We start from the raw sequence: 23,102 nt of genomic DNA, 5'->3' as shown, positions 1-23,102 counted from the left end.
CAAGCTATTGATACTGGCTTAAAGTGATGTATGAGGTAAAGAAATAAAAATGCATGTTTTCGAACTTAAACTTAAAACCCAATGATTAAAAAATACATGTTGATTATGTAAATGGAGAAAAAAGATTATCTAATTGTATTTCATTTTAATACGCCCCCTTAATTAAATTGCCATTAGTTCATTAGCCTAACCGCTAACGGCTAATAAAATAATTTAAGCAACACCTATGTAAGAGGTAAGTAACATTAAAGCAACGAAAAACCACAGTTAAGCAAATATTACCATGTGGAAGTCAGTTTAAACTCAGAAGAGTGTTTACCAGTATACCTGCCTCTCGCTCACACTAACAGAACATATACTGCCGAACTGAACTGTTTGGGGCAGTCTGCCGATTTTTATATGACTCAAAGAGCCAATCAGGAATAAGCAAGGAAATATCTTCACACTGTAAAACAAAATGCTTTTTTGTGATTGGTTCAGAGATAATTTTAAAAATAGCCGTTGCTTGCATTGTGCTTGGGGGGGCAAAGACACAATTTGGGGGGGCAATGCCCCCCTCAGCCCCCCCCTAGCGCCGGCCCTGATTCATAATGATGCATGAATATAGTGCCATCGATATGGAATCACAGTGATCAGTTGCACAACTTGCCTTTGATAATCCAGTGAGATCAAGAGCGATGAGAGTTTAAAGAGCGATTTCTTACATATTTCCAATAAGTGATCTCCACTCCTGACTGAGAAGGGTTGTGACCAACACACGTCCCCTTTGACACGTGCAGTAGCCAATTGCTTCTTTTTCACCTGCACAAGGTGGGTTCACATGGAGATTTGTATTGCACACACTGACCTCTATTATTCCTAATCTCTGTAGACATCATCGATCAGCCAGCAGAGGTTGTAACTGCACCAGTAATGAGGAATTCTATTGGCATTCCCACCTTTGGACAAGCCAATCATTGACTGTATAGGCACCCAGCGTTTTTTATCGCTGTGCCACCCAAGCACCTGGTGAGATTTGTGTTACATTGTTACTTACTTTTTTCTACTTGCACTGTGCTGACCTCTGCTTGTTGTAAGACAGTCTTGCTGGCTGACAGGGGACCACAAGTTAGCACATAACCTTCCCTCCCTTATTAAAGACACAGGTAGTTATGCCTGTCAGATGCACAGCCAGACTGGTGGCAACTTTAAAAACCAAAAGCCTTTAGCCTTAAAAAACAGAAGCTCTTGAGAGTTCAGGGATTTGATCCATGCCTCTGGTTACCATCTGTGATGAGTCTGGCATTTATCCAAAGCAACTTTTAATTGTGACTGAATATAATGCCAGCAATTGAGGGTTGAGGGCTTTGCTAAGGGGCCCAACTGTGGCAAATTGTTGATAATGGGGAACCATGCTGATTAAACCAGCAACCTTCTAATCATCAGTCTGGTACGTTATGCATTAAGCCATTTAAGCTTGTGGTGACTTTCCCCCAACCTATCAAAACAAGCCAGTTGTTGTAGGCCTTGCGCCCCTTGTTTCTGGCATAGGTTTCTGACCCACCATGATGAGCAAAATAAATAGACATTAGGGAATTAGATGAATAATGTTCATATAGCAAACCATATTCAGTTTTGACAAGTTTGTAAACAGTATTCAAAGTGGGCAATCTTTCAGCTTGTATCCTGTACAGTCTCTGGCCTATAGAAAATGTACATTTGTAAATGTGTATTTGCTACACTTTCTGCAGTCATGTTTTGAACATTTACCAATATAATCCTTAAAAGTCTTGTCTAATGTGTATATATATTGTATATACTGTATATAGATGTATTCAGAAGTCCACAAAATAAAAAAAAAAGACATTTCCATGCTGCATTGCTCTTGTGGGTTTTTTTTTTTTGTTAGTATGTGTGTGTTGTGTTCTGTGTGTGTGAGAGTAAAAGAATGAATATGAGGATTGCAGTGGGTTACAGAGTATCTGTGCTCAGGGAGGGACTTGTGGGGAAATGGAAACTCATCTTACCCCTTTACCAAAACGAACCTTACCTTTAAACGTACCAAGCTCTCACACTCATGCAGATGCACACAGATGTAAAATACTCAGACGCCCACGCTGCGGTCGGTTAGGATGAATTGCTCACGCCAGTACTGGATGCTAATACGGTGGACATTCTTATTCTGCCTGATACATGAAGGTATGGGAAAGTTTCATATTGATTTGTGATGATTTCAGTGGGGATCTTTTATGATTAATTGGCAACCTAACATCTCTGATGTATCATCTGGTGTAATTGTGGCTTCTGTTATGGGCAGAACATGACAGCTGGCGTATAGCATTGCCAGACATGGGTCTAATTATTTGCTTAGTTTGCTTTAGTAGTTTGGACATGTAGTTTTCTTTCATTTTCCACTGTAAAATTGTCCAGTGGGAATAATGAGCAAACCAATAAGAAGCCTGAAGACACAAACATAAGGCAGGATGTTTTGGCAAAATACTTCAAATGGTTGCCAGAATCGACTTGATCACACATTATGATAATGATAATAAGAATAAGAATAACTATCTGTAGCCCATTTTAGCCCCCTCAGCCCTGTCTACCCAAGGAAACAGTCACCACAGAACCACCACTAACGTCCAGTAGACGTCATAATAAGTCAGTGCACTGCTGTGTGATAATGGTCCACCACCAAATGTGTAATGATCTCCACAGGGTGGTCCATTGGTGGCCCTTTTCACTGTTGGGCATGTAAAGGGGAGAGTGCCCAAATACAATTTTTAATTTAGTGTAAAACCACTTTTCTTTTTCCTCTTTTAGGGTACTGTCTACTTCCAGTTCCCCAAAATGTCACCATTATCTCCTTTAATATGAAGCACAAGCTAACCTGGAGACCAGGACCTGGAACGCCAGCCTTCACACTATTTCAGGTAGAGAGCTATAATCAGAGGTAGGATCACTTCTTTGTTCAGTGCTTGCTAATAGATCTGTAAATGACATGGAACATTATAGGTTTTATAGCAATAATTTATCACATTAAATGTAAAATTTTGAATCTATATCAACTTAATTATCTGAATCATAATGGCCATGTGGTAATCAAAATATTTAGGTAGTAATCAGTATGATATTTGTATGTATACAGTAGATTAACCAAAGCCTTAAAACCACATGTAACAAGTGTGCATGTGAATGGGGTGTAATACGTGTTGGGCTGATTGTAGTTAGTCCTACTTCATGTGTTAAATGCAGCAGATATAATAAGTATAAAGACCTGAGTACTTTGATACAGGAATAAATCATTATGGCCAGACGACAGAATCAAATTATCTCAAAGGAGCAAATAGTACTTATGGCCAGTAATGAGTTTCAATTGACAGTGGTTTGAGGAGGGACAGCTACAAACCGCCTACAGGGTGTTGATCAGCCAAGACTCATAAATGCCACACAACATAAAGGCTGTGGCCTTTAGTACAAACCAACTGAAACCTACTGTGGCTCAAACTGCAGATCTGTTTACCATTGGTGATGAGGTGAATGTGTCACAGGACATAGTGCATTAAACTCTTTTGTGTATGGGCTGCATCATCACAGCACAGTTAAAGTGTCCATGATAACTCCTGTCCACCATCAAAAGCACATACAATGGGCACGCAGACATCAGGATTGGACACCTGGAGTCCTGTTTTCTCCAAAATAATGTGGACAGCCAGCATCTGAGTCTAGATTGAGTCTACTTCTGAATGTCCCAAAGGAACCAAATCAGGGGTTCGGAGTGGCCTAGTCAAAGTTCTGACTTAATCTTTATGGAGATGCTCTGGCAGAAGCTTAAATAAGCAGTTCATGCTCAGAAGCCTTGTATTGTATTTGAATTAAAGAAATGCTGCACTGAAGAGTTGAAGTGGCAATTGGAAGAGACCCCGTTTCACCCTCTCAGATACAACCAATCAAGTCTGAGGTCCTGTCCAATCTGGTAGCACGATTGAGATTCAAACTTCAGAGGTCAAACTCTGCAGAATAGATCAACGCGACACCTGGGATCCATTGTTGCTCACCTTTTATATTTGAAGTTTGTGTGGCCCCACTTTATTTTCCATTTCACACATAATTTGTTTGTACCATAGCTATAAAGCTTTTTTTCCCCATGTTGTAAAAATCTACATGAATTTTAAACCTCTTCCTTTTCTTAAATTTAGGAGGAAACGTTGGAATTCCATCCTTAACTGTTCAGATTTGCAAATTGGCGAGTCTTGTGACCTGACCAGATCTTTCAGGGACGTGTTTAGTTATTATTTGGCCCGAGTGCAGGCATTCAGCCCAGACCAGGAATCCAACTGGACAAATTCCATGTTTTTTCATCCCCTGACAGACAGTAAGAAACCACTTTTTATTTTTCATTCTCCCCCTTGTCTCTGTATCTTTACAAAAGGATTGTCCCATAACAATACATAGCTAAAAAGTTCACTTTAGACCTATATAAAGCCCTTTGTTTGCTTCCTCTATGTGTAAACTGTCTCTGGACTCATGCAGTAAGCATTTAGCATTTTTCAGCTCATTTGTTGATTTTTTTGCTGACAGCTACGTTGGGTCCTCCAGAGGTCTCGCTAGCTGGTTGTGGAAACTGCCTTCTGCTGAAACTCAGTGCTCCAGCAAGTTCAGAGCAACTCCTTGAACTGTACTTTTATCAACAGTATCATGTAAATGTGTCCAGAACTAGAGACAAAGCTCAGGTGAGTCTGATGGGTCCTTCCAACACCACATAGTTATATCACAAACAATGTTCTTAACAATGTTCACAATGACCACTTTCATATAGAACTCTTCTATATACTTATTTTGGCAAAAATACCAGTATTGGGACCAGTACCTTATTAAAATGGACACATTTGTCTATTTCACACAAAGTTAGAATCACAGAGTTTATACAGGACTGCTAACCTTCTCTTGAGCCACTAGGTATGTTCAAACTTAATTATCGTGTCTGCAATTCATCAGTTACATGATTATTTTGTATCTGCAGGTGAAACCCAACAATGCATCAGCATGTACTGTACTTAGATTAACAAAACTACATTAGAGATTGTGGTAAACTAATAATAATATGTATTTAAAAAGAACAAATTATTTTTTGATAATCCAGCTTTAAGAAACTACAACCAAACTTAATGCTGTTATGATGTACACAATGCAAGGATATCAGGCTGTTCAAATCCCACCAGGTTTGAAGTTGTGTCTATTTAACCAGATTTGTTTGCCAAAATGTACCTGCATAGATATTGGAAATGTGCCTGATTAATTAGTCCTTTGAATTAGGTCTTTCATTTCCTTCATTTATTTATTTATTTTGGCCCATGTTACTACTACCAAATAAAAATGCCTTATTTTGTTCTATGATTAAAACCCTCCATGATGTCGCCTTCCTTTATAGACAGTTGATCGCATCATTGTGGACCATTTTTTTGTCAATCAAATCACTTTTATTGTCATGTCACATTAACACAGGTATGAAAGGTGAGTGAAAATCTTGGGTGCATAGTCCCTCACAGTTTTAACACACATTTAGTACAAAACACACATTTGCTTACATAAATCTTACATAAAACTAGCACCATCTGTTCAATATATACATGTAAAGCTATGAATGTACAGATATACAACATTAAAGTATAATCTACTGTGAGTCCATTAATGTAAATGTTTCAAGTATTATTCGGGCATATAACATTTCAATTTAGAATTCGAATAATTTTAGAATGTCCAGATGTGCAGGTATTGTACAGAATGAGTTAAGTGTATCACGTCAAGTCAAGTCAAATTTACTTATATAGCACTTTTTACAATGAACATTGTCTCAAAGTAACTTTACAGAATCCAGGACCAACAGACCAAAAACCCTTGTCTGTTCTATATGGACACCCATTAGGCTTGACATCACGTTTCAAAACCATGGGCATTGCCCCATTGCAGCATGCTTCCTCTCCACCAATGCCGATGTCTGCTCTGATTGAGGAGAACAAAGCTAACCCACGCCCCCTCCGACACATGGGCAGCATGCCGTATGCATCTTATCACCTACACTTTTGACGAGTGCAGTGCAGCTTAGCTGCGTGTACGGAGGGACACACCCTAAGAGCACTTTTTTCTCATCTCTGTGGTCATAGAGGTCGTAGTTGCATTAGTCATGAGAGAGAGACCCTATCCGGCTTAGTCCCACCCATATGAACAACAGGCCAATCATTGTTCATGTGGCCACTCAGCCTCAGCCGGCAAGGCAGAGCTGGGATCTCTAATACATCATATTGAATCTCAGCTCTGCCTTGCCGGCTGAGGCTGAGTGGCCAAAAAGGCTTTTAACAGCATTTTGGAGCATGTGTTTGAGAATTGTGTGTCCATTTATTCATTCCAAAGGTGTTTTGGTTGAGTTCAGTTCCTCTACAGCAAACCTGTCTATTTCAAACTTGTTCTGGCTTTGAGTAAGAAGACCTTCAAAATTTTCAGCAGTAGGTGTGGCTGCAAGACCTAAACTTAATAAATCATCTCAACATTTAGGCCAATATTGTTTATTTTTATCCCTGAGTGCATCATTCTGTATGTTTGTACATGTGGGGCAGTTGTAGCCTAGTGGGTAAGGTATGGAACTAGTAATCAAAAGGTCACTGGTTCAAGCCCCACCACTCTCAGGTTGCCACTGTTGGGCCCTTGAGCAAGACCCTTAACTGCTTAATTGCTTGGACAATATAATGTCACAGTACTGTAAGTCGCTTTGGATAATAGCGTCTGCTAAATGCTGAAAATGTAAATGTAGTATTAACCTTGCCTTAAGAGATGCCACAGAAAGAAAGTTGACTCAGCTAATGATTTGTTTTAGAATTTTTTAAGTTGTTTTTTTGTCTTATTTCCGAGAAGTAATACTAACCACCTATGAGTGATGCAACTGTCTATCAGAACGGAGACATTTTGCTTAAAATGGTTTTATTTTCACTGAAACAGGCAGTCAAGTCGGTAAAACTTTTTTGGAGCCTGAGGATTTTTTCCTCTACATGCAGCACATATGTAAAGAAAGATGAACTTCCTCTGACTGTAAACAGCCTCTTTTGTCTCCTAAACCAGATGTGGGGATTTCTACACTGTAGCATTATATTTACATGCGCACACATTTGTGGTTGATACAAAGACACAGAACACTAGTGCACTAGACGCTTCATGGAAAATATGCCTTTTCTTTCAAGCAAAGCTCTCGTGCAGCGACAAAAAAGGAAGAGAAAGCCTATTCTCTGAATTGTGGCTTCAGTTTGAGCGTAACTAAGTAATCTGTAGTACCTAACCAGGAAACACACTGCTAATGTACAGATCTGCATGTGTGCGTCAGTAATGGTAACTAAAACAGTGTGAAGAAAATCATATGATTTCTCAGCAAGGTCTGTTTGATCAGACAGGGGAAGTTCATTCCACCACCTGGGTGCTAGTACAGAGAAGAACCTTGATGTTTGTCTTCCTTAAGTCTTCAGGGGTGTATGTACAGATGTATTGTGTAACTAAATGTAGTATTTGGGCACATAATGGCCTAAAACAGTAGATTGGTAACAGATCATACAAGCCCCAGTTCTGGAATGTTGGGACATATTGCAAAATGAAATAAAAACACACGGTAGAACACCAGAGCTGTAATCTCGAATACATTGCATCTCTGCCTGCCGGCTGGGCTGAGCAACCACATGAACAACGATTGGCCTGTTGTTAAGATACATTTACATTTTCGGCATTTAGCAGACGCCTTTATCCAAAGTGACTTACAGTACTGTGACAGTATACAGTCTGAGCAACTGAGGGTTAGGGGCCTTGCTCAAGGGCCCAACAGCAGCAACCTAGCAGTGGTGGGGCTTGAACCAGCAGCCTTTGGATTACTAGTCCTGTGCCTTAACCACTAGGCTACGGCTTAGGGGTGGGATATTAAAAAAAGCCGGATAGTGTCTCTTTCATTACTAATGCAATTACGACCTCTGCTGGCTGATTGATGCCACCTGCACAGAGACGGGAAAAGAGTGCTGTCAGGGTGTGTCTCTCCATACACAGTGCTGATCCGCATTGCACTCGTCAAAGTGTAGGTGACAAAATGCATACGGCTGCTGCCCACATGTCGGAAGGGGCGTGGGTTAGCTTCGTTCTCCTCAGTCAGAGCTGGGGTCGGCATTAGTGGAAAGGAAGCATGACACAATCGGGCAATTGGTCTGGTGTGCTAGTGTGTTTTACCGCTGCGCCACCTGAGTGGCTTGAAACTTTATTTAATCAACAAAAGTACAAATAAAAGATTTTTTCACTAATCAACTTAATTATATTGTAAATATAAACAAGTGTACAATTTGATGCCTGCAACACACACACAAAGTTTGTTCCATCACCTTTCCTATTAATGGGACTTTTTATGGTTTGGGAACTAAAGATACCTATTGTTTCAGTTTTGCAAGTAGAATTTTGTCAATTCCTGCCTAATTAGTTATCCTGTATCCTATATAATAACACCTACATTTAAATTGTGTGTATCTCTCTGGCAGTTTTCTATAAAAGCATCCAACGGAGAGAATCTAATTAATTACCTCGAACCAGAAGCGGAGTACTGCATCACAGTCGTCACTGTATCAAGCTCTCAAAACCCTGTTCTTCCTTCTGCTCCACACTGCACCTACACCAGCCCACAACCACTCAACACAGGTGCGCTTCAGTATCACAGCACTCATCCTAATATCATGGTCCTGAAACGACATATAATAACATCAGCTGGTAAAAATCATTCATATTAATACCTGAAAATACACTGAATGGCCAAAAGTATGTAGACAACCCTTCAAATTATGCAGTCACACCCACTGCTAACTGGTATAAAAATCTACTTATCAAATACATTATATGCTTTCAACATTTAATAGTTTGGGAAAGCCCCCTTTTCCAGTTCCAGCATGTTTTGACAAGTATTATGGTTTTGTGTAAAGGAACTCTAGTGGCCTTGAATAGACCCCTGCCTCTAACTGACAGAACACAATAAGGATAAAGTAAACATGTGCCTGATTTCACAAACACTAGTCATACTAAATAACCATGACTAACTACAGGGGTCACTGATTGATGATAGCCATATTGCATGGCTCATTAAAAGGTCCTCTGGTGCATGCAGTACACGAATAATCCACCAGGAGCAGAAGATATGTATACATTGTATACGGTACATCAGGTTTTTTAGGAAAACAATATGTAACAAAACAAGATGTAGATATCTTTAAACTCATGTATCAAATATGATACTCTTGGCGTTATAGGGTTAATAGACCCCTGCCCTTAACCCACAGAACACCATAAGGATGAAATGCACAACTTTCCACAGACACACTCCACAATCTGGTTATTTTCAGAGCCAACACTGCCTTAATACCCATGACAGACACTGGCTTTTGGACTTGGGGTTTGTAACAGTTATGATTGTCCTATACCTCTTTGGGTCAAGTTTTGTGTCATACCATCTCAGATACATTTGCAGACAATTTGCTGTAATATTTAAATCTCTACTAGTGTTGTGGACTGTGGATGGTAAAATCCCTGAATTCCCTGCATAGTAAAATGTTGTTCTTAAACTGTTGGTCTGTTTGCTCATGCAGTTGTTCACAAAGTGGTGAACATTGACCCATTGGCCAAGCCATTTATTAATGCTACTTTTATACTAAATTATGACAGCATCACCACCTGTTTCTTAGGTTTTTTTCTCACCAATTAAAGTATTATTCCAGAACCTCACTGAGCATTATTGCCTACTTTGACTGACCCATAACATGCAAGATGGCCAAGACTTGTATTTCTTCTGTCCTACAGTGACATTGTTTGTGACTGCTCTGTGTGCTGTTTTCCTTCTGATGATGCTTTCCTGTGCAGCTCTGATCTACACCGGTATGCTGGGTGAACTTTACACACCTCTACACAGAGTCATTTGCTGGTAGGAAGGTAAAAAAAACTTGCTATGCTCATTAAATTCAAATGTGGTGCACTGACTTACACATAGCTCTCATGGTTTGTCTTTTTGTTTTTGGAGGGAATAGGCTTTCTACTGCCAAATGACACCTGCTACCAAAGAATCATCTGAATTTCATTAACATTTGGGTTAAAATGTTGGAAATGGCTCTTTTTTTTTAGATCCTAGATGTTATTCTGCTTCAGTGTTTGTTCTTCAGAGATTAGCAGAACCAATAAAGCATCTTTGACAAAATAAAAGGGAAAAATCATCTCTGTAATCTCTGTAATTAGATATTTTTCTGATCTTGTTAACAAACAAAACAATTCAGAAGTGTAGGTTACACTACATTATATGGCCAATTACATGTGGACAGAACATCTAATCATTCATCTTACGTTTTTAGCAACATCCATTGCTAAGAGGCTTAAGCAACTTTGGCACTTGGGTGACTGAGCCCTTTTTGCACCAAGCGAAAAGACTTGACAAGTCTAGAGGAACTCCAGTGGACTGCAAACAGGCCCCGCCCCCTGGCCCAGTGAACACCTTTGGGTTGAATTGGAAGCGTGATCACAAGGCAGGTGTTCTCATCAAACATCACTGTCTGACCTTTTCACCATATTTTGTGCTTGGTTACGGAATCCGTCCTGGAATATTTTACCAAAATCACTTATTAGAGGTTATCAAGGCAAAAGGATGATCCAGCAAGTACTGATGCTTGGGGTTGAATAATAGTGCACATGGAAATTTGTCAAGGGAACTACATGTTTTTCCTTCAACTTATGTTCTTAAAATTGCTTGTATCAATAAATATTTCTTGTTTTTTAAATTCTTGTTGTATATTTTCATTCTATAAACCATAATACCTTTAAGATAAGATAAGATAACACTTTATTGATCCCGAAGGAAATTGCAGGTGTAGGGGGTGTAATATTCCATTTTAACTGTACTGTATGTGTTTTTGTGAGCCAAATATGCCCCAAATTTTGCTCAAAGACAAGTTAACCAATGCCATACTTGGTGTATTTATAATGACGTTTTCTAGCATGTGAAAGTAGAAACAAAGCAGATTTGTCTTTCTGATAAAAAGGAGGCTGTCGTCATGCAGCTGTGTTTCCATGTGATAAACACCCCGACTAAAATCCAAAACACAACTGTATCGATGAATACTATACGTCATTACGATTTCCATTTTGGTCATAAAGATTAATATAACTGAGGTAAGTGATTCATTTTTAGAAAAGGCTTTCTTGATTTAAAAGAATCTAGAGCTGCTAATAACTGAAGAGCGATATAGCTGTGTCGATTAAAGGTGGGTAGTAACAAGTTACATATTCAAATCTTTTTATTTAATTAATTGTTTTATGTAAAATCTACTTGTTGGAATATTTGTATTCATTGGCACATTTAAGATGAACATGTTTTTTCAACAAGACTGGCAAACAGTAGAACGTTGTATTACAATTTTGACAATAAATGTGCCAGATTTATGTTGATGCAAATTTATTGCAAAACTTTTTGTTGAATTGTTACTGTACACGCTTGTAGAACAGTTTGTTACAAATAGTAAACAAAAAAATACTAGTTGAACCAGCGACCTTTCAATTATTAGTCCAGTACCTTACCCGCTAGGCTTCAACTACCCTATACCATCTGCTAAATGTAATAAATGTAAACTATATTAAGTCAAAACAACTAAATATTTTTGGGAGTAATAGCTTAGTAGTTAACGTACTGAACTAATAATCAGAAGGTTACTGTAGGCCCTTAAACAAGGCCCTTAACCCTCAACTGCTTGGTTTGTGTTCAGTTACAATGGTAAGTTGCTTTAGGTGAAGCGTCTGCTAAATGCAATAAATATAAACCCATATTTTGTTGAAGTCAATCAAGTATTAATTATTTTGGGCAATATAAGCACAGTGGTTCAGGCAGGGGCATAACTACCAGGGGGGCCCCTCCACGACATGAACTCAACCACAACCTTTGGCTGCACTCACCAGGTTGTTATTATTATATTACAATATTTTCATTAAGTAAAATATTAAAATAAGTAAAAAACAATAATCAAAATATATAGTGAGTGAACAGCAAGGGATTTGGGGATTCTGTGTAACATGCTTAACGTTACTAGACCAGTGGAACAGCAGGCTGAACTTGACGTGTGACTACTGCAAACTAATCGGATCTGTCAGTGGTGAGCTAAGTGGTAACAGGCAAAATGCTCAGTAAATTAAAGTAAAAAGCGGTGCTCAGAAGCGAAAAGAAAGCCGTGAGGCTAGGAATTTGGACTTGAAGTCTATTGTAGGTGATTTTGCTGAGCGCAAGGCACGCTGCATGAACTTCTGAGTGAGTACCTGTTATAGGGTTGTCTAACCTTCCCGTAAAATACGGAATCGTTCCTTATATGGAAACGTCACATCGTGTTCCGTATTGAACTGATACGGGACGCGCTTTGTTCCGTATTTTTTTCAATAGTAGAGAAATTCTGCAGATTAGACAGAGACAGGGCGACATGTATGAAACAGAAGGAACCGTGAGACTGAAAATCGCCCCGGATTGCTCTAATAGACTCTCATGTTAAGGCTCTTTTTTTCAAACTGGAGACACTGCAATACATTCTGAATGGGTTCCGGGAGGGCTCGCACTTACGTGCTTGCGTCACACGTAACCTGGTGTCGCGATCTCGTCACCATGACTACCATTACCTCAGTTCGGAGTGACTCCATCGTGTAATCAGGATAAATTAGCAACTTGAGAATTAGGGCCACCCAGACCAAATTCAAGTATCTACAAAGGGGGTAAAATCATACAAGTTACAAGTAAATTACAAGTAAGTAATAAAGCAATAAGCCACGAGAGAATGTGCGTTACTGCGATTTTGTTCTAGCAGTAGAGTGGCTTATTGCTTTTATAAAACGGCGGTCAACATAAAATATAATTAAATACAACAATGTTCAATTTATAAATGTTTTTATTTCCAAAAACACTTACAAAAAGCATTCTTCCACGACCCCAGGTAGTTGTTAACAGTGTTGCTAGGCAACATGAGGCCGACCATAACATTCACTTCTTCTTTTCAGTGGCGTATTAATATGGAATGATGTGAGGCGGTCATAGGTGTGAGTTTATCGGGGATTTTACAACGGCTTCGAACGAGTCTCAGCCAATCAGATTTTAGGACCGGAACTATCCGTTTTATAATGTAATTTTTAAATTGCGGATTGTTATTATTGTTTAATTGTACTTCTTTATTCATTGCACATCAGCCCCGATGCCAATCTTTATTCTGGATCTGCTGCACCTAAAATAAAATGCTATCTAATAGAGACTGAATTAAATTGTTAGGGTGAAGGCTTTACTTTATTTTACGATCGATGGTAAAGCTGGTCTCTCTCCATGTTCAAAGTTATTTGTGAGGGCAAACTGACAGATGACTTAAGATGGTAATTATTTAAACTCTAATTTACCCATTGAACGGGTCACCTTGGCCATCATCGCAACAATTGCCCCCCCAAGGGATTTGTCAGAGGTAAAATCTTCAGAGACTGACCTGAAGCTTGTCTTTCAGTTTCGATTCTCCTACAGCTCCGCCTGCACCGCTGTTCCTTCCCATCTAGTCAACATTACCATAACGAACCTACACACGGAAACACAAGAACTACAGACTCCGAATATGCTCATCATTTTCTTTCTATGTTCTCTTTTGGACTCATGATGTTTACAGCTATAATCTCTCTGCTCTGCTTCTCTCTGTCTGCTTCAGCTGGTAAGTTGTTTTGATAAAGTCTCATTAACAGTATAGAACTGTAGGATACCGAACACTCCTGATCTGTCCACATTTTTAATGAAAACATTATCTACTTTACATACTACTTTCTGATTTTCTCTTGAGGTAAATGTACTCTATTGTGCCTTTGTGTACTTTATTCTGTGTTAAATCTTTAAATACCTTAATGAATTACTTACAGTAAACTTGTCATTAACTTCCTATTAGAACTTCCCCCAGAATCGTCATACTACCTACGACTACTAAACAGTATGCATGTTGTCATGCGTAGTTTACTAACAGATCACCATGGCGATGTGAGTACTTGCGTACTACCATACTAAATAGCACGTTTAGCCTCGTGCTATTGTGTCTGTTCTAACCAACTGCCGACTTCTTATATTTCTCAATGCGGTATTAAATACTGGGTCTTATAAATCTCAACACTTTTCAAAATTTACAGTATAAATTTACATTAATTTAGTGCACTGGCTCAGGAATATAAGACCAAATGTTTAGAATGGTTATGGTCGTACATATAACAGATTAGACAGTGTTGTTAATGTTAAAATACTTAATACGGTGATCATTAAAAGTACACCGATCCATCATAACATTAAAAAAAACCTCCTGGTTTCTACACACACTGTCTATTTTATCAGTTCCACTGACCATATAGAAGCACTTTCTAGTTCTACAATTACTGACTGTAGTCCATCTATTTATCTACAAACCTTTTTAGCCTGCTTTCACCCTGTTCTTCAATGGTCAGGACCCCTACAGGACCACCACAGAGCAGGTATTATTTAGGTGGTGGATGATTCTCAGCACTGCAGTGACAATGACAGGTGGTGGTGTGTTAGTGTGTGTTGTGCTGGTATGAGTGGATCAGACAAAGCCGGCTGCTGGAGTTTTTAAATACCGTGTCCACTCACTGTCCACTCTATTAGACACTACTACCTAGCTGGTCCTCTTTGTAGATGTAAAGTCAGAGACGGTCGCTCATCTATTGCTGCTGTTTGAGTTGGTCATCTTCTAGACCTTCATCAGTGGTCACAGGACGCTGCCCACGGGGTCCAGCAGTGACAGTGAGGTGTTTAAAAACTCCACCAGCGCTGCTGTGTCTTATCTACTCATACCAGCACAACACACACTAACACACCACCAGCATGTCAGTGGCACTGCAGTGCTGAGAATGATCCACCATCCAAGTAATACCTGCTCTGTAGTGGTCCTGTGGGGGTCCTGACCATTGAAGAACAGGGTGAAAGCAGGCTAAAAAAGTATGTAGAGAAAAAGATGGACTACAGTCAGTAATTGTAGAACTAGAAAGTGCTTCTATATGGTCAGTGGAGCTGATAAAATGGACAGTGAGTGTAGAAACAAGGAGGTGGTTTAATGTTATGCCTGATCGGTGTACTTTTAAACCCCCACCCAATATGCTGTCAAAAACATCCCTGACTCACCATGTGGATGTAAATACCACAAGCCCTGTAGTATCTGGTAGTAGTATGTTTCCAGCAGGTTTGTTTTTGTATGTTGTGAGGTTGAGGCTGAGCTTTCCTCAGTGCATCCTGGTTCCATCTCCTCTCTTAGTCTAGGAAAAAATGGAATTCATTTATGTTAAGTTCTGATGCAGTTGTAGCCTACCGGTTAAGGTACCGGAATAGTAATTGAAAGGTTGCTGGTTCAAGCCCTGCCACTGCCAGGTTGCCACCGTTGGGCCTTTGAGCAAGGACACATTCCCATCATCACCAGCATTTACATTTAATTCACAGTAGTTCACAGTAGTGTTGATGTAATAGGCATAAATAAATCTTGGTAACCCAATACCCTGTTAAACATTGTTTGACCCAGTCGCTGGCCATAATAATTTTGTCCTGAATAAAGTCACTTAGGTCTTCAGGCCTGCACATATCTGCTGCATTCAACATGTGTACTTAAGTTACTACCATCAACCCAACAACTGTCACATGCATGATTTCTATAAAATAGGTTTTGCCATTTGCATAGCAGGAGGGTAGTTTGGAATACTTTGGCTCATTAATACATATCAATAGGAAAAAATAATAATCATTGTAGTGTATATAATAATTTTATTATAAAATGTTCACATGTACTGAACTTTAACTACCTGTTCTGGTCTTTCACCTTTAGGTAAAGTTCCCTCACCTCAGAATGTAAGAGTTAAATCATTCAACATGGGACTTGTTTTGGAATGGGATCCACCACAGAAAGCCCCAGGAAACATCTCCCAAGGTGGAGACTACAGATATACAACTGAGTACAAGTAAGATGATACCTTAAGAATGGGTCCTTGAGAAGCCAAATGCAAGTACTAAATGTCAGTTTACTGTTACAAGTAAATCTGAAACTCTTCTACTGTTAACATTACACAGAATATGTATGTGTATTTATTTTTTAAGAAAATATTTAGGTGAACGTAATTCAGAAATTAAATTATTAATGTACTTAATTCTTGGAAATAATGTTGTATTATTAGATTCTTGTTTATAGACTTTCAGTGTAAATAGTTTTTGATCTCAGGGTTACTGTGTGATGGGATATGCTCTGTTGTGTAGCTTGATTCTTTATGTTCTTCTTTCAGAGGATGGCATTTATTTGATACTGCTTGTGTGAACATCTCATCACTCAGCTGCGATTTTACCAATCTCGTCACCCCTTTTGTAATATTCATGCTCCGCGTACGAGCAGAACTGAATGGAGAAAGCTCTGACTGGGTAGAGACAGAACAGATGAGTTTGGAAGAGAAATGTGAGTTTTTCTGTTTTATCTTATATTGTTATTTTGGGATTATCTGAACCAAAGAAACAGATTCATTAGGATAAATCTATTTGAAAGTCAGCCATTAGTGAGTAAGGCTACTCCCACATGGATATTCTTGGCATCCATCAGAAATACAGTGATTCAATTGCTTTTAACTACAACAACCCAAAATGGGACTCAAGAGTAAAAAGTTTGCCTCTGGAGCGAAAATACTGCATTTCATGAGATCACTAGGAAACACTGAAAACACAGACTCAAGTACAAACAAACACTGGCTGCAACCACACCAGCTATTTAATCCATCAGCAAAGTTGCAAACCAAACACTCGCCTGAGAAACAAGAGACGGGAACTTTCTTGTTCTTGGGAGACATTGCATCAGAATGCTGGAATACTATAACCAGAATGTGGCTCAGGATTGCTACAAAACCAGAATGCTGCCATCATCCACTGACTATGTTCCTGATAAACAGAACAAACGTAAACCAACAAAAAGGTCAGCGTGAGAAGTCGGGCAGGTTGTCAAGTCCAATTTGTTAAGTCCAACAAAGACAGCCGACACATTGGAAGTCAGAAAATCAGAGGACTCACTTGTAAAGAGCCTCCCCAGGTAAAGTGAATAATGTTTGATTAGGCACAGAGAATGTTTTGAAGTGCAGGCTAAAAAAAATTGCTTTGTCCATCAATCTGCACCTCCATACCCCTGCCGGCCAGTATTTATTGGTTCACTGAGTAACTAAGATGGCAACAGCTCTTTCACATGGTATCAGTTTGTGTTGGATAACTTAAACTCTTATTTACTCAGATTTCAATAAATTTACTTTGATGAACTGAAACAGTCAAGTGTAACAAAACTAGAAAGGAACTCATGGGGGGAGGTACTTTCTCCCCATTGGGGAGGCATGGGGGAATTAAACACAAAACACAAAAGCCATAAAAAAAATCACCCTGTCCTGCAACATCTTTTCAACTTTTGTTGTTTCTCTCTAGCTATAATTGGTGCTCCAGATGTGAGGCTGCAGAGCAGAAGTGTAGGGATTGAGGTTGACATCACGGAACCTGTTCTAAAAAAAAGTAACCTTAAGGAAATCTTTTCACCTATTTCATTCCGCATCCTTTACTGGAGCACTGCAGAGGACAAGAAGGTAACCATCACATTCAATCCGTGTTTTCATGTCTTCAGACATTGAATTCGTTCAGCCACATTGTTTATTCTGACGAGATAAATTAGCTGAATGTCCAATGAATGAGCTAAAACTATGAAATATTGGCAATTGTGATATTTCCTTGACATTAATCTGCATAATAAATTTTTTTTTTATTTTGAGCTTTTGATTATTGGTGTTTGTTAAAAAGCAATTTGTTAAAAAATTACATTTACTCAATATGGCTGAACATTTAATTCTTCTAAAACTTTATTCCTGAGTTCAGGTATTTTACCACACTCATTGCTAACTAGTGTATAAAATCAGTAAAAATAAAAAATGCTTCTCACTTTGTGGCAAAATCATAACTGTTCCCTTTTGCATATGTTTAAATACTTGCTTTAACAAGTGTTGAGGAACTTCAGTAGTCTGCACAAAGGCCTGACCTCAACTACATCGAACACCTATGGGACAAATTACCAGCCAGGTCTTCTTGTTTGAAATCTGTACCATTCCTTAAAATGGCTTTTTTTAACTGAATGGGCACAGATTCCCACAGAAACACTCCAAATCTGGGTGAAAAGCCTTATCAGAAAAGTGGAGGTTAAAGAGCAAGGGTGTGTCTATATTAATACCAGTGATGATGTTCATTAAGCTTATGCACAATACTTTGTGCATAGCAATGCCTGTTTGCTAGAACTGTACACGTGAGAGTCAGGGATTTATTATATCTTTGAAATTATGAAGCCTGAAAGTGAACCACATTATATTCAGCATAATAAAGAGCCAACTTCTGAACGAAACATGGTTCTTCTATTCAGAAAATAAGATATGGATATTCTACAAGCCGCTGAAAGTTGTAGACACTGCCATGTTTTGAAATTTTACATGTAGTTGTCAACTAAATAACTCCTTAATAAAGACATCATTGGCCAGTATATTACTGTTGATATTATTGATCACTGTATTTTATTATCCATTAGAATTAAGCTACACTAAAACCTTGGTGTTGTGTGAGCTTTAATTCACTGGTTCCATTACTTTGGCCAATCATAAGTTTGTTTGTGTTTGATTTACAGGAAATGTTGGTGGATCAAAGCAGCGTGATGCTCACAAATCTTAAACCAAATGTGCAGTATTGTGTGCAAGCACAGATCATTCTGGATAATCGCACAAGCCTGATGAGTAACGTATCCTGTAAAATCACTAGTCCCAATGGTGAGCTTCCTGTTTATGCTTTTGATCAAACTTTCTTTCCAAAGAAAACAATTGCATATATTTACATACATCGTTTCAGTATTCAGTATCATTGTAAAACTCTTTTGAATGTCATGTAGAAGGTCATCTAAACTTTGCATATTTAAAATTGTTACAAACTTAATTCTAAAATAGTCAGGACAGTACAAAGAATTATAAATAAAAATAAATGGGGTTATTTGTAATAAATGTTTTTAAATCTTTTAATCATATCATGGACTGTAGATGGTAAAATCAGTTGCAAATTCCTGGCAATTGTGTTCTGAGAATTTTTTTTTAACTATTGGATTATTAGCTAATGCTTTTTCTTGCAAAGTGATGAACCTCTACCTGTAATGACAGTATTGCCCTGTCTATTTTTTTCAGAATTTGTTGCAAGCATTAAGTTAGGAGTTAATGTATATTTACAAAAAATAGAATAGGATGCCTTTATTTGTCATACATACATATACAGGAGTACAGTACAATGTACAGGAGTACAGTACAGCTTGTTTGGAAGCTGGGGTCAGAGCACAGGGTCAGCCATTGTATGGCCCCCCTGGAGCAGAGAGGGTTAAAGGCCTTGTTTAAGGGCCCAACAGTGGCAGCATGGCAGAGCCAAGATTCGAAATTATCTTCTGATTGATAGCATAAAGCTCTACCCACTAGTTTAATCATAAAGGGTTCTTTACGCTGATTTTCATGAAAATCCTGCAAAGAGAGTTCACTGCTTTCTGCGTTTCAGCTTTCTGAAATTGACCTGAGATCTGGCGCAAAGAGACAAAACACAAAATTCTTATTACTTATTGCATACACTAAAAAGTTGATTCTGGGCCGCTCAAGTAGCGCAGCGGTAAAAACACACGCTGCAACCAGAGCTGGGATCTCGAATACATCGTATCGAATCTCATCTCTGCCTTGCCGGCTGAGGCTAAGTGGTCACATGAACAACGATTGGCCTGTTGTTCAGATGGGCGGGACTAAGCCGGATATGGGTCTCTCTCTGTCAGACTGGTGCAATTACGACCTTTGCTGGCTGATTAGAGGCACCTACACAGAGATGAGGAAAGAGTGCTCTTAGGGTGTGTCTCTCCGTACACAACGCTAGGTGGCACAACACTCGTCAATGTGTGGGTGATAAGATGCATACGGCTTGCTGCCCACGTGCCGGAGGGGGCGTGGGTTAGCTTCGATGTTCTCGGTCAGAGCAGGGATCGGCATAGGCAGAGAGGGGGAGAAAATGCATTAAAAAAATAAAAAAGTTGATTCCGCACAAATAGTCTGAAGATTTTATGTGGATTTTAGTCTCCTAAACTGTTCACTTTACTACACTGAAAGTCTATAAATGGTTGTAATGTTGTGCTTGTGATTTGCGTTTATAGATCAGGTGAACTTATGGCAGATAATGCTGGCGGTGGTGGTCAGTTTTCTGGTAACCGCGGCTTTTGCCCTTCTGATTGCTTTTGCTGCGTGGTCTAGCTACAGAGGGATCCGATATTTACACCCACGAGCCAAATTACCAGAGCACTTTAAACAGGTCAGTGTTTGTATGTGTACGAGTTGAAGAAAAATATCTCAGAATCCTCGTTTATTTTAGTCTGGATTAAGGTTAATTACACTGTGAAATGCTACACAGAGTTTAATAGCAAAAAAGGTGCAAAATAGTGACAATGTATGTATAGTGCTTATAAATATGGTTAACATAGGGAAAAATAGGGGAACATTATGTTGCTGAAATCTGTGCTCAAACTAATTTTTCATTTACAGAACCTAAGACGAAATGACCACACTATTAAATTTATTGATCACATCATTCAAACATCAGTAATACATTAAGCTCCAGAGCTATTACTGTAGCAGATAGCTAGTACTAGCAATAGTAATCTAATACTAGCAATAAAAGCAACTCCCTGTTTTATGATGGTCAGTACACTTCTGTCATTTTATTGGTTTATTTTCTTATCTTCCATATGATGATAAATGACTGAAGGACTTTGGCCTCTCTGTCATCCTATAGTTATTTCCATAAAACAGGATCAAGTTATGAATTACTGCTTCTACCAAACACTTAGGTGAACTTAATAGCAAAATAAATGTACATGCTTTAGTTATTTGTCCATAGTATTTTATAATGTTTTAATGTAGATAATTAACCACAAACATGTGGCTTTTTACATGACCAGGTTTCCTTTTCTTTACGAAGAATGCTAGTTCTGTATCTGACCATGCGTATATAATACTGTAGAGATGTGTGGACACATGACCATACATTTGCATTCCACTCCAAAATCACATGCATTAATATATAATTCACCTGTCTCCACATTGTTGTCACTATAACAGCCTCTACTCTTTTAAAAAGGCTTTCCACAAGCTCATGCTAGTATGTTTGGGAATCTGTGCCCATTCAGTTAAAAGAGAGTTTCGGAGGCCGCACAGGTGGCGCAGCGCTAAAAACACACGCTGGAACCAGAGCTGGGATCTCGAATACATCGTATCGAATCTCGGCTCTGCCTGCTGGCTAGGCTGAGCGGCCACATGAACAACGATTGACCTGTTGTTCAGATATAGGTGGGATTAAGACGGATAGGGTCTCTCTCTCATAACTAATGCAATTACAACCTCTGCGGGCTGATTGATGGCGCCTGCACAGAGATGAGAACAGGGTGCTCTCAGGGTGTGTCTCTCCGTACACACTGCACTGCACGGCATTGGTGGAGAGGAAGCATGATAAAATCGGGCAATTAGACGTGCTAAAAGGGAGAAAAAGGGGAGAAAATGCATAAATAAAAAAATAAAAAATAAAATAAAAAATATATATATATACAGCATATATATATAAAATAGCATTTTGGAGACACATTCTAAACTCTTGTGGAAGGATTTTGTATCTATTGTAGCTGCAGAGTCAACTCGATATCCATAGTTTTAAAATTGTGCTGTCCAACAAGCCAAATTTGCTCAGAAGAAACTCTGAGACATTTCAAATATAACCAAATGTGATGCAGATTTTCTAATCTGTAATTGTACAGTACATTAAAGGCCATGCTCATTTAGCAGTTTAAAAATAATAAAGAATTAGACTGTGGTGTTGGGCTGGTTTAGTTACAATGTTAGGAATGCCTTGGTCCTGTTAACTCTGAACTCTTTGTGTCTTGTTCAGTACTTGTTGGAGCGCCCTAAGTCACCCATGCTGCTGGCCATGCAGAACATCACTCAACCCAAAGAGCTTTATTACCAGATCTCAATTATCACAGCTCCGGAAACTCCTGAATGCATGTAGAAAGCTCCAAACTGACTCCACTTAATGCAGATAATAGGAGGAAAAAGAGAGCTGGACTTTCTATGCAGGAATCAGGAACTCTGACAGGCTGAACTGTGACAACGTTTACAATGGAAGCCCATCGGAGAATGCAGACAGAGAGCTACTTCTGCAATAGTTAAGTTCATACATACACTATATGGCCAAAATGATGTAGACAGCTGTGAATAAGCTTGTTTGTAATACCTTTCCAAAATAGTGAACATTAATATGGAGTTGCCCTCCTTGTGTCTATAACAACAAACCCTTGTCTTGAAAGGCTTTACACAAGATTTTGGAGTGTGTCTGTGAGAATTGTTTAAATCTCATTATAATTGTATTTACAGTTATCGTAAATATGTATCTTCCAGTTGATGGACAGACGTATTTTGGTTTGCTTTTTGCAATTGTGTGAAATTTTGTTTGTTGTTGTTGGTTTTCTCTTTTTTATTAAGTTGTATCTATCTGTCTGACATTTTGTTATTTTTATTTTTATACCATAACTTAATGAAACTAAATATTTTGTGTGATCGAAGTTAAATGTGTAGTGGAGTTCTTGTAGGCTTATATGTTTTATATTGCACTTTTATAATACTTTTAAATGATTAAGTATAGACGAGAAAGCTAGGAGAAATTCCTGTAGCCACTACATTATACTAATGTCTAACAGGTTGCTATTGGCTAATTGATGTTATTTGAGAAACAAGCACATTGTTTACTATTTGCATCTAATGCATTTTAGAATATTTCCTGTTCAGTTTGTTTTAATTTTTAGTAGAGATAATGGCATCTACACAATGGGGATAGAACTTGTGGGCCTTTGAGCAACAATGGGGATGGAATTGGTGGGGCCATATCTACAACCTCATTTCCTAATCCTGGAATGTTTGGGGAC

At 38.7% G+C, this 23,102-nt stretch overlaps 2 protein-coding genes across 2 annotated transcripts; both read left to right on the top strand.

Moving 5' to 3' along the window:
* The first annotated feature begins 1,927 nt into the window (after window positions 1-1,927).
* Window positions 1,928-10,143, top strand: LOC134323858 (interferon alpha/beta receptor 2-like). The gene is made up of 8 exons (XM_063005405.1): window positions 1,928-1,981; window positions 2,088-2,178; window positions 2,800-2,929; window positions 4,176-4,351; window positions 4,558-4,709; window positions 8,532-8,688; window positions 9,838-9,966; window positions 10,055-10,143. The coding sequence occupies exons 1-7, from the start codon at window positions 1,928-1,930 to the stop codon at window positions 9,960-9,962; spliced, it is 885 nt and encodes a 294-aa protein (XP_062861475.1). The 3' UTR covers window positions 9,963-9,966; window positions 10,055-10,143.
* A 3,358-nt stretch (window positions 10,144-13,501) lies between these two features.
* LOC134324105 (interleukin-10 receptor subunit beta-like) lies at window positions 13,502-22,513 on the top strand. The gene is made up of 7 exons (XM_063005762.1): window positions 13,502-13,739; window positions 15,897-16,029; window positions 16,348-16,514; window positions 17,516-17,670; window positions 18,750-18,888; window positions 20,289-20,443; window positions 22,070-22,513. Exons 1-7 carry the CDS (start codon window positions 13,667-13,669, stop codon window positions 22,187-22,189), a joined length of 942 nt encoding a protein of 313 aa, XP_062861832.1. The 5' UTR covers window positions 13,502-13,666; the 3' UTR covers window positions 22,190-22,513.
* Window positions 22,514-23,102: the final 589 nt, after the last annotated feature.

Source organism: Trichomycterus rosablanca, chromosome 12 (assembly GCF_030014385.1).
Source record: "Trichomycterus rosablanca isolate fTriRos1 chromosome 12, fTriRos1.hap1, whole genome shotgun sequence".
Taxonomy (NCBI): domain Eukaryota; kingdom Metazoa; phylum Chordata; class Actinopteri; order Siluriformes; family Trichomycteridae; genus Trichomycterus; species Trichomycterus rosablanca.
Note: the sequence above shows the minus strand (reverse complement) of the source record. Positions and strands in the feature narration are given on the sequence as shown.